This window comes from Carlito syrichta, unplaced genomic scaffold (genome assembly GCF_000164805.1).
Source record: "Carlito syrichta isolate Samal-C Ts95f unplaced genomic scaffold, Tarsius_syrichta-2.0.1 Scaffold308051, whole genome shotgun sequence".
NCBI lineage: Eukaryota > Metazoa > Chordata > Mammalia > Primates > Tarsiidae > Carlito > Carlito syrichta.
Window position 1 is genome coordinate 1,564,155 of NW_007252147.1, and position 12,492 is coordinate 1,576,646.

Here is a 12,492-nt window from a genome sequence, read left to right on the forward strand (position 1 = left end):
TTACATTTGGTATTTTTCATCTCTACATTCAGACTCCTCCCATATTACATGTTTATTGCTACTGGTATCTCAATTTAAGCCCCTATGCTGAGTCTTTACTTCTTATTTAATATTCAAAACCACCCAAGAAAATAGGAGATGCCAATCCAAATCTGAGGCTTTGATTTCAAAGTAGTGTAGTCAGGTCAGTCTTGTATCAGGTTAGCAAAAAGAACAGAGGAACGCAAAAGGGACATCTTTGAAGAGGTAACAGAGGCAACTTTCACTAGTGATATAGTAGTGATTAAAGAAAATAAAACCAAACCAAGGAAACTTACTCTTGGGCCTGGTGCTCCGGGTGGACCCTAGAACATAGCAAATTAAAAAAATATATATTTATTTAGTAGAAATCCCAAACCAGGCAAGCATATAAATATCAATGGTAAACAGAAATAAATGTGAATATACTTACTGGAAGCCCTGGTTGACCTCTTGGACCTTGAGGACCCTGAAAGAAATGGAGGAAAAGCACACTATGTATATACTATGCTTTTGGTTGGATACACACAGGATAACTAATATTCAACCTCTGTCAATGTCTTTTCATGTCAGGAAAGTCATACAACTCAAAATTGTTTTAGTATTTTGAAGTTATATGCTCTTGCACTTAGCTATCATCCATAATCATAAACAAGCTGGATATTTACTTCCTTGTTTTACTGATATTAGTAGAAGCCGAATTTACTCATTTTAATAAACTATTATAAATGTAACATTAAAAAAATGTTCATACTGGCTGGGCACAGTGGTTCATGCCTGTCATCCCAGCACTTTGGGAGGCTGAGGCAGGAGCACTGCTTGATCCACGAGTTTGAGACCAGCCTAGGCAACATAGCAAGACCTCGTCTCTACAAAAAAAAAAAAAAAAAAAAAATTAGCCAGCTGTGGTGGTGCATGCCTATAATTCCAGCCACTCAGGAGCTGAGTTGGAAGGATCACTTGAGCCCAGGAGTTTGAGGCTGAGGTGACCCCTGATTGTGCCACTGTAGCCTGGATGACAGAGTAAGATCATGACTCAATTAAACAAACAAATAAATAATGAAAGAAAACTATTAAACAGTTCATACTGTCTAAGCAAGTTTGTCTTGTTATTTCTGACTACCAGCCAATTGTAAATATAGAAATTTCAGTGCTCTTAGATACCACATTTTCCTTCAACTACTTATACATTGGTTCTCAATCCTGTTGAGTTCACCTGTAAATCTCTTCAAAATATGACTTCTTCACCCTCATAGCAACCGTCTTAGTTCAGTGCTAATCATGTACTATGGACTGAATGTTTATGTTCCACCAAAATTCATGCTGAAGCCCTAATTCCCAGTGCAATGTTTTTTGGAGACAGGGCCTATATAGGAGGTAATTAGGCCATGAGGGTAGAGCCCTCATGAATGGGATTCAGTGCCCTTACAATAAGAGACACAAGAGAGATGATCTGTTTCTCAGCTTTGTTAGTGTACAATAAAGTGTACTTCTGTAAATCAGAAAGAGAGCCATGTCCAGACACCAAATCTGCTGGTATCTTAATCTTGGACTACTCAGCCTCCAGAACTATGAGGAATAAATATCTGTTGTTTAAGCTACACTGTCTATGGCAATTTGTTATAGCAGCTCACAATAAGACATAATGTTCTGTCTCTACCTCTAACTTGACTTCCTGACTTTATTCACTCTACTATGTTAACTATATTTTACCTATAAAATGGAAATCTAATTATGTAATTATGTAGTTAAAATAATTTAGTGACCTTTTATTGTATAGAGGACAACATAGAAACTTCTTAATAATGATGGCTACCATTTACTGGGATCTCACTATGTACCAAGTATATTTCCATTTTACATTTAGGAAAATTGAATGACTAAGTGACCAGTGAATGATGGTTAGAGGTAGGATTAAAACAAAGTCCACCAAATACAAAAGAATATGTTCTCAGTTTCTGTGCCTCTTCTTCGAGGTCTGGTCCTTACTTCTACTTACCTTTCCCAACACACCCTGCACACCATCTATGAACAACTACTGGTAGATCTCTGAATCTTCCAAATTCTTTCACATATCACTCTCTTGCACGTGTTATTTCCATGACCAGGAACACTTAGCCCTATCTTTTCTATCTGTTGAAGGTTCATTCATCTTCCAAGTCTTCTTTAAAACTCTTTATCTGCCTTGCCTAACTCTCATGCCACCTCCCTCCTGTTCAACTAGCCATTTTTTCCCCTGCATTCCACAGAACATGACACATTGGAAAGTCTTTCAAGCCCCTTAAAGTGTCTTAGTCATCTTCTCATTTTCTGGAACATGATCGGCATTCAATAAGGTTTACTGAGTAAGTAAGTGAAGGAATAATGTTAAAATTAATTACTATTAAATTAGAAATTATAAAAGTAAAAAGTGCATAGTAAAATGTCAAAATTAATGTTGACCTTTTTTTAAGAAAAAAGAAATAAGAGTAATTGCAGTTAAGAATGCTCGAAGGCCTTGTAAGTCTGCTAAAAATCAACTTACTTGATGGTCAATTGAATGTTAAGACTGTATTGAGTCAAACTTAGATTGTGGTTAAAAGATGGCAAAGCAAAATTTATCTTCAGCTGAGTCTGGAATGATGTTGATACTATGCTTGACTAAGTATTAAGTATCTCTTATTGCCAAAGCTGTTGGTCCTAAATATGTTGTGACAGCTAGAACAAACAACACACATAACTTAAAAAGGGTAGAGTACTCCAGCAGTATGCCTGCTGGCCATTTCTTCATTTGCAAGGTTTATGATTATAGTTTTAAGCAGAGAATGTACAAAACTTGTACTTCAGAAGTTACATGATAAGTTACAGAAATGTCATGTTGAAGATAGTCTTTTAAATACACAAAGGGTTAAAGTGAATTTGGCTATGTAAGTTTCTCCATTCTGGATCAACACTGTAAAAATAATACACAGTTGTGATCTTTCACTTTACTTAGTATTATCTCACAAAATATCACTGATGGTTCAGTATGAAAATACATATATCCTATCTTCAACTTTGAAAGAGAAGTTTATCATAGAAGAATGAGGAAACTATCTGTACTGCTGATTTTATTAAGTTCATTTTAGCTTGTTGCCCAGAACAAGTTAGATCACCGCAAATATGATCAAACAAAATACTTCAAAACCAGCAAGACAGGGCAGGGCAACCCCAATGTAACTGCACAGAGTAGGGTGAGTAGCCAAGTAAAACAAAATATGATTCCAACAATGTAACATTTTATTAGTTCTCTTTTATTGCTCTAGTTAGTACACCATCAAGGAGGGTGACTCATGCTCTCTCTATACTATATAAAGCAGTTTATAATAAAACTATTATTGTCTATGTTAATTTTCTAAAAAGGAAACCAAATTAATGTGAATAGTTATAGTGATTATTTGGCAACAGTAAAAGCACTGCTTTAAACATAGATTCTCTTTCCACTTAATCACGGAATTTACATATGAAACTCCAAAAGTAACATATTTTATAATTAGACTTTAAAAATACTGGTAAGTGCAAGTCCCTAAACCTGAGTATGTTGGTCTTTTCCTTTTTGTAAATTCCTCTATTTCATTTCCTTTATGCAAATGAAATCTTGATTTAGGTTCATGATCTTGACTTCAGGCTGGCATAGAGTTTTAGAGTTTTCCCTTTTCTGATGTATACATTGAGGAGCTTCCATTGTAGGATGTTTGGCAGCATCCCTCATCTCTACCCACTAGATGCCAATAAAATTTCATCCTTTCTCCCCAGTTGTGACAAAAAAATTGTCTTGATATTACCAAATGTCTCCTGGGGGGCTGGGGGAAGAGGGAGAAATATGGCTCCTGGTTGAGAATCATTGGTTTAAAAGGTTTCACTGAGAGTTAGTAATATTAAATAAGAATTAGATAGTATTGTAATCAGGATGGAATCAGTGAGCATCACAGGCATAGGGCATGCTTGCAAATAGGAATCAACTCTTCAGGATGTCATGTGTGTAGCTGGGCTATTCTTTCATCTATCTATCAGTGCTTGAGTGCGTTGCTGCACACTGGAATCTTAGATATCTCAACTGTAATATAACAGGTTTGGTAAAGACAGTCTCCAAGGTTCACTTTACAATTGTGACTTTCAAGAAAATTTATTAATTTTCTTCCTCATGTGTGTTTAAAAAAATTAAAAAAAACCTTTTTAAAAAAACTTTTAGATATGTGGGTCTTTACTACCTAGGCTGGCCTCAAACTCTTCGACTCAATAGATCCTCCTGCCTCAGCTTCCTGAGTAGCCAGGACTACAGGCATGTGCCACTGTGCTCAACCTACCTCATGTTTTGTATCTTGAGAAAGAAAATGTACACATGCATACAGCTGGGAATTTCAAATTTGAAGTCTGTATGAATGTAAGGGGAATGTGAATTTGAGTTTTAAAAGTTTGGGGATTTTTCCTTTGAATGATTTATACTTTCTATGAATTTTTAAAAGAAATATATACATATATGCTCTGGATTCTGAATGTGTTAATATTTAGGACATATTTCCCCTACCTTAGTTATTCCTTAAACCATCCTCCTCACTGTCTAATTGGAAGCAAATAAGATAATTCTTCACAAGTCAAGAATTGTGAAGACACTTAGAGGTAATAGTTGAAAAAACATCAATGGAATCTCCAACATTTTACTAACTTTCATTAAATAATATGCTATAAAAATGAAGCAGACAATCTAAAAATTCATGACAAGATTGTTCTCTCTCTATTTTTCCATTTCTATGGCTTTAAGTTACATGTCTCTAGTTGCGATTTTTGCCAAAATCATTTTCAGGTAGTTGACACAAGGATATTATTTCTGCTATAATTTAAATTTTTCCTTTTTACTAACAGTATTTCATTATTTTCAGTAGTTTGCTTTGCATTAATTATTCTAAAAATTACTCAATCCTGTTTTCAAAGTATCTGAAGTCTCATGGCAGCCAGGGCATTTTTTGTAACCTTTCAAGATTAACCTGCCAATAACACAACAGTTTTAAAGTAGAGGAAGAAGAGAGAATTCTACATGTTATCTGCTAGTACGTTTCCTTAGGATGTCACAAAACTCTGGCTGCTTAGAGAATATATATGAATCCAGAGACTCCTTTTAAAAACAGCCCACGGGCAGGCAGACAAGGAGCAAGTACTGAACAGAAAGTAAAGAAACTTACAGATGGCAATACAGAAATAGTTCTTGGAAACAGTGATGGAAATGACCTACTTGGGATCAGTACTAGAACTTACAATGTTAATAAACTGTAGAAGATATGAAGATATGATAACATGAAACTTCCTAATCAAGAAACCCCAATTTATGCTGAAGGGGTTTAAAAATTTTTTAAAAATTTTATTTTAAAGGTGTGGGGTGCAATTCAGATTAGGTATACAAAAGTTCATTATGCAGATTCCCTTGTTGATGAGGTGTGCACTTCCCTCCCCTGGCAGTTTCTCGCTACTGCCAGTCCTAAAGGGGTTACTTTTCATGTGTTGTGTAATGAGTTATAAACTTCTTTGTAGTTTTTTAAAAGTCACTGGATCATGGTTTGATCTAGGTATAAAACTTGCCAAGAATAGTATAGCTTAAACATTCTTATGCCAGGAAATTTAAAAATAAGATTGAAAAGCCAATTTGATGGATTGTTGTGATTCTGATCTTTGTACAAAGGGTTAAGTGTCTTACTTGTCTCTATATAATAGGTCTTAGTTAAGAAAATCTATTCCAAAAATACCTCATTTACTGGTATTATCTGAGACTGACCCCCAATAGGATGTTACATTCTGAAACACAGTAACCAATGATTAGTCTTTAGCCAGTCAATTATCTAAACTCTTCCCTTAAAGAAAACAAATTGAGCCGGTCACAGTGGCTCATGCCTGTAATTCCAGCATTTTGGGAGGTGGAGGCAAGAGGACTGCCTGAGCCCAGGGATTCAAGACCAGCCTGGGCAACATGGCGAGATCTTGTCTCTACAATAAATAAATAAAAAATTAGCTGGGTGTGGTGGCACATGGCTGTAGTTCCAGCTACTTGGAAGGCTGAAGTGGAAGGATCGCCTGATCCCAGCAGGTCAAGGCTGTGGTGGCTGTGAACATGCTATAGCACTCCAGTCTGGGTGACAGAGTGAGACTCCAACTAAAAAAAACAAACAAACAAAAAAAAAAAAAAAATGAAGAAAACAAACAAACTGATAGAATGTACTGAAAAAACTCCTAATGATAATATAAGAAATGTTACCAAGCTTTTCTATAGAACAAAAGAGAAAAGGTTTAATGGCACATTTTATGGATTAAGGTACTTGCAGAATAATATCTAGGAATTAAAAGATTATCTTTATAAAGCTTCTTAAGCTATAATGGGATAAAAGGAAAAGAGGTGATTAAAAGATATTTAGCATCAGTTACTCAACAATAAAAACAGACTAAACTCATAATTCTAATGTGCCAGTTAGATCTTGTTTTCAGGAGCTTATTAAACTGTCTACACTGTCATTGTACCTGCTTCCCCTCTCTCTTGAGTACTGGAAGTTTGCACCTTATTTGTGAAGAGAACTGTGGTAACCCACAGACCAAAAAACAAATAAGCACGTTAATTTGGGAGATACTACTTTACCAGACTAGAAAAAAAAAGTAGGGAGTTCAGGGGTGATATGATCTGGACAAGGGTGTCCATGATGAACAATGCAGGGAGTGGGTGGATTCAGAGAAGAATTCACAGCTAACGGGAATTAATAATTCATCTCTACTTAAAGAACTCTTCTATATGCTCTACGCTTTTGTTAGTTCTTTTGTGGGACTTATTTCTTTTCCTTTTGTGTAGAATCACAGACACTCAAGTCTGGAAGGAACTTGAAGGATATCTCTTCTAATTCCCTACTCAGTGCAGAAACACCAGTCCAGTAACTCATAGAGATGGCCGTAGGCTTTAGTGAAAGGTGCTCAGTATCTTGCAAAACTATTGTTTTGTGCAGCTGTTCATTATTATGTTAGTAGCGTATGATTACATTGAGCTGAAATCAGTCTCAGAATTTGATTCATTTAATCACAAGCTATTTATTATGTGTTAATTATGTGCTAAGTGCTATAATAGGCTGGGGATTAGGTGGTATCAAATATATCTCATTCCCTGAGGGAGCTCACTGTCTCTCAGGGAGCTGAGCACAGAAATTGAAAATACCATTCAATAAATAAATCACTTTAATTTTATCCTCTAGAGTTACTCATAGTATATCTATCCTCTCTTTCATAAGACAACCTTTCAGATAATTGAAGACAACTACCATGTTCCAACACTCCAAATGTTCTCTAATACATTTACCAATAATCTATTAAATGCTTACTGAATGTCAACTGTAAGACAGGCAATGTCAAGTGTTAGGGACAAAGCACTGAAACAAAAATAGGTAAAATGTGTATGTCATGGAGGCTTTATTCTAAGTAAGGGGAGATAAAACGAACAAAAGACCAAATAAATACAGTAATATGTCAGGTGGGAAGGTCACGGGTTAAGGAAAGATAAGGGGTCTCAGTAAGGTGGGGTCCTTTCACATAGGTTAGTCAGGAAAAGTCCCTGATAAGAGGACATTTAAGTAAAGAACTAAAGAACAGGTGCCAGGTATTTTACTAGGTGCTGGGTACTAGGTATTACATCTAGGGGTAGGAGTAGGGTGACATCAAACATCACCAAGTCCGCCCTGAGTCCACCATCTTTAAATAAAAGCCACAAGATGAGCAAGAACTCTCTGCCATACACAAAGATTATGTAGAGAAATAGTAGGTGCAAAAGCCAGGAAGAGAGCAGAGAGCAGAAAGAACAAGGAGAGAGATGTGATCAGGCTGCAGAACCGGGTAGAGGCTAAATACCCAGATATTTCAACTAGCCTTCCCAAGACATGGCTCTCCCCAGATCCTCCACCAACCCGAGAGAGCCCTTCTCTGAATGTGCTTTAATTTAGTCCATGTTTCTCTTTGTGGATGGCCCGACTGGTGCCACTACCTGCTTTATTCTGGATGTCATATTTCCATCAGTACAACCTAAGCATTCATAATCCATTGAGTTTGTAATCCATCAGAACCGCTTGATTTTTTTTTCCCCACTTGAAGTGCTTGTGACAGTGTCATAGGTGCTTGAGGTTTCCTACTCCTGATGGAAGCAAGTTCCTGCCACTTGAAGGGGTGTTGGAGAGCATGCAGAGCCAGACAGGTGTGGGAAATGGGCTGATTCCAAGTGTTCCTGTTTTTCTTCCCGGCTTTCACTTTTCCTGGGAATATGAGTTCAATGCGAGCATATGTTCTTGCTTCCTGTTATAATAAGTCTGCTGAGAAATGGTGACGGTCACGTTTCTGCAAATCGAACACATCTATCTAAATGCCCTTTCGGGATTCTTAGGCTATCTGAAATCACATTAATTTTCCTTTTGCAGCTAATTAACAAAACTGCAACTTACTTATTCTGCGTCCCAAGCATGCCCTATGATGAGAGGCAAAAATCCCAGCAGTCACGATGTCATCTCATTACCTTTTAACCAAGACTTTACTGCTCTATTTAAATTTATTCTTATGGGCTTATGTACTTAGTTTCAATTCCCTCATTTAATTCCATGCCTGTCGTCTTTTTATGGCTGATGATTTAATAAGTTCAGCATGAATTCCATGATAAATGAGTAGATTTTAGCTGTTCTTGCCACAAAGATAACAGAAGATGACTGTGTGGGATGAATATAATGTTTCTCTATAATAATTGTTGCCCTATCTATATGTATCCCATAAGGTATCATGTTGCATACCTTAACTATACACAATACAAGATTTATTAAACAATAAGCTTAACACGATCTCTGTTGGGGAAGTGGCCCTTTTATAAAATGCCGTCTTTAGCTTGGAAGAACTGGCATCCTAGAAATGTGGGAAAGAGTGCCAGTATAAGCTATTTAGGTCACGAAGTGTTGTGTCCACCCTCTCACCATTGTTTCTAATTGGCTGAAATAGACAGCTAATGATTTGTTTCTCCTCTGCAGCCCTCTTTGGCGATGACTGGACATAGTGGGTATAACCCTAAGTGACTGGCAGTGCCTTTTTCTGTCACTGGTGAAGAAGACTCTCTTGCTCTTCGGATGCCCGACAAGGCAAACACTCCATTTCACACAGTGATCTGGAAAGAATATGACTGGCAGGTTCTTAAACAAATTTAGGGCTTATCAGATTTCACTGCAATATACCACCTAGGTTAATTCTACTTCCTCACAACTGTAATTTTATTTTTATTCCACAAGTATCAGAGATATAATAATAACGCTAGCAGAGTCCTTGCTTTCATGGAGCTCATAGCCTAGTGTCAGACACTATAATCACAAATTTAATTAAACTTACAGTTTCCCCTCTAAAGCCCTTTTCACCTCTGGGTCCCTAAAAGAAAAAAAAAAGATGTTAGTTCTGTGCTATTGATAGTTATTTATTAAATGTAGCTGAAATTGCTGTATACTAAACATGACAAATTATGGTTTTGATTTTTCTATCCAGTAAGACTTGTTTTGTTAATTTATATACTGTTTAGTTTTCTTTTCCTAAGCAAACCATAACAAAAACAACACATCAACAGGTTTGTTTTGGTTTGTTTTGCTGTTCCTAGCACTACCTTCGGGTGAGACTAAAATAACTACTTATTCACTCAAGTCAAAACAGCTTATCTGGCAATCATATACAAAACAATTTAAAAATAAAATTCTTTCTAAATTCAGGTTATATTTTTTTAATATTTTTTTTCTTCAATCCTTGAAAATCCTGTTGTGGGGTGTTTTCCTTCTCTTTCTGTTCCTCTTTTTGAATCCTGCAAATTTTGATTTATTGTATATAATTTCATGTAGTTCAAAATATTTTCTAACTTTCCTAGAGATTGTCCTTTTGATTCAAGGATTATTTAGAAGTAAGTGTTTGGAGATTTTCCTATTATTTTTTTGTTACTAGGTTCTAGTTTAATTCCATGATGACAAGAGAACATACCTTCGATAATTTCAGTTCTTTTATGTTTAGTAAAATTTGTTTTATGACTCAAAATATCTATCTTAGTAAATGTTCTATATGCACTTGAAAAGAATGTAGCGCCTGCTGTTGTTGGGTGGACTTACTGCTTGTAAGACTTGTTAATATTTTTATGTTCATCCTTGAAGAAATTATCTATTTTTAGTAAATACTGTTATAACACTATTCATCTTTTTTGTAACCCAAATTTACACTTTCACAATGTGAGTATTCTTCAATATCAATCCATACTCTTCTAGATGATTAATATACCTAGTATTTAATACATTATGATATTTTAAATTCCCAAATATTGATTTTTTCCTATTTTTTCTCATTATGAGCAATGCTGTGAGAAATATTCTTGTACTCTAAAATGTTTGTTAAAGATTATCCTTCAGAAAGTTTGTTTGAAATTGCAAGCACACCTGCAAAATATGAAAGTATATATTTCTTCTGATTCATGCCATGTTGTTATTTTTTCAAGCTAAAAATACAGTCTTATTATTTATTCACCACTTATTACTTATTTTTGTTTCTTGTCTTAACCTATTTTAAACTAGGGTACTAACTTTAACATTTTTGATTTGATTAACTTAAAAATTGATTTTTAAGATAGGTTACAGCACTTAAAAAAAAAAAAATCAACCTTTTCTACCCCCAACTCAGTATTAACAATCTGGTATATATCTTTTCATATTTTTTCTAATCAAATATTGACAGATATATTTACATATGTATGAGGGATACTGCTATTTGGTAATATTAGGATCATATTATATACTCTTCTATGCATTATGCTTTTCCCACTTAACAATACATCGTGAAATAAGTGTAGGTCAGCCAAACCAGATACAATGAATTCTTTTTAATAACTGCATAACATTCCATGAAATTGCTGGACCACAATTTTCTCAGTCATTCCTTCACAGAGGAGCATTCATATGTTTTTAAGGTTTTGTTGTTGTTGTTGTTGTTTGCTTGCTTACCAATACAGTGTTGTGGGAAAAAAAACTGTAGAATTCCCTTCGTGGATTGTGTATTTTTATGAGGGGGGACCTCCTACAAAAGGCTAGGAGGGCAGACCCCTTGTAGTACACTAGGAATTTGCTTCTCCATATCAAATAGTCAACCAAAATTGTTATCTGGAAGTTTTGAGAAGGTTGCATTACGATTTGTGGAACAAACATCTTGAGTTGTGGCAAACAGGTGATTGGTTCTTCCACCACGACACCTGCCCACACTGCGCTGAGTGTTCAGCAGTTTTTGATCTAAAAATGGTATGACCTCCATGCTCCACGCTCCACCCTCCCTATTCACCCAATCTTGCCCTGAATGACTTCTTTTTGTTTCCAGATACAAAAAGTTCTCAAAGGGAAACATTTTGCCCATATGGAAGAGGTAAAACAAAAAATGACAGAAGTCAAAAGGCATCGGAATCGATCAATTCAAAAACTGTTTTGAGCAGTGGAAAAAGCATCTTGATAGGTGTATTGCATCAAATGGACAGTACTTTGAAGGTGACAAGTATAAACACATAATAAAACACAATTTTTAATAAATAAACTAATTTGGGGGGAGTCCCCCTTTGTATATGTATGGGACAAATTTCTCAAAGTGGAACTGCTTGGTTAAAGGCTATCTTTACCTATAGCTAACAAATCTTTCCACAAAGACAGTATTCACATTTCTACCAGTGACTTTCCTGATAGCTCCTTCTGAGAGGTTATGTGGAATATTTCATTTTAATTTAATTTGCAGTCCTCTGACTTAAAGTTAGGTGAACATCTTTTTTAAAACAGTAGTTGAACTTTTGGATTTGCTCTCCCCCTGACTGGCTACTCTTTTTGCTGGAATGTTCTTCATTTTTCTACAGTTTTCTATCTTTTTCAAACTAACTTACAAGAGCTCTTTATGTATGTATTAACCTGCTATATGTTGTATGCTTTGCAAAGATTTTTCCCACCTATTTTAATGTTTTGGCTTTGTGGAATCTTTATTGCTTTATTTTTAAAGTCCTTAAATGTTCATCTAGGGTTTTAAAAAATTGGTGAAATAGGGTTCTAATAATTTTTTTTCCTTTTCTTTCTTTCTTTTTTTTTTTTTAAGACATGGGGTCTTGGTGTGTTCATCCAGGCTGAGTGCAGTGGAGCAATCATAACTCACTACATCCTGGAACTCCTAGGCTCAAGCAGTCCTTCCACCTCAGTCTCCCAAGTAGCTAGGACTACAGGCATGTACCACCACACCCATTTAAAAAAATATATTGGGGCCGGGCTTGGTGGCTCAGCCTGTAATCCTGCGCCTTTGGGAGGCTGAGGTGAGTGGATTGTCTGAGCCCGCGGGTTCGAGACCCGCCTGGGCAGCAAGACCTCATCTCTACAATAAATAAAAAAAAAATCAGCCGGGCGTGGTAGCGCATGCCTGTAATTC

General features: G+C 35.9%; 1 protein-coding gene across 1 annotated transcript in view; it reads right to left on the reverse strand.

The window, feature by feature from the left end:
* Positions 1-12,492, reverse strand: part of LOC110596260 (collagen alpha-1(XXIV) chain-like) — an 81,587-nt gene that overhangs the window by 18,983 nt on the left and 50,112 nt on the right. The window contains exons 12-14 of the mRNA XM_021715928.1: positions 9,412-9,447; positions 452-487; positions 318-344 (exon numbers count right to left, since the gene is read on the reverse strand). Of these exons, the coding sequence (XP_021571603.1) occupies positions 318-344; positions 452-487; positions 9,412-9,447 (99 nt within the window). The remainder of the gene's footprint in view (positions 1-317; positions 345-451; positions 488-9,411; positions 9,448-12,492) is intronic.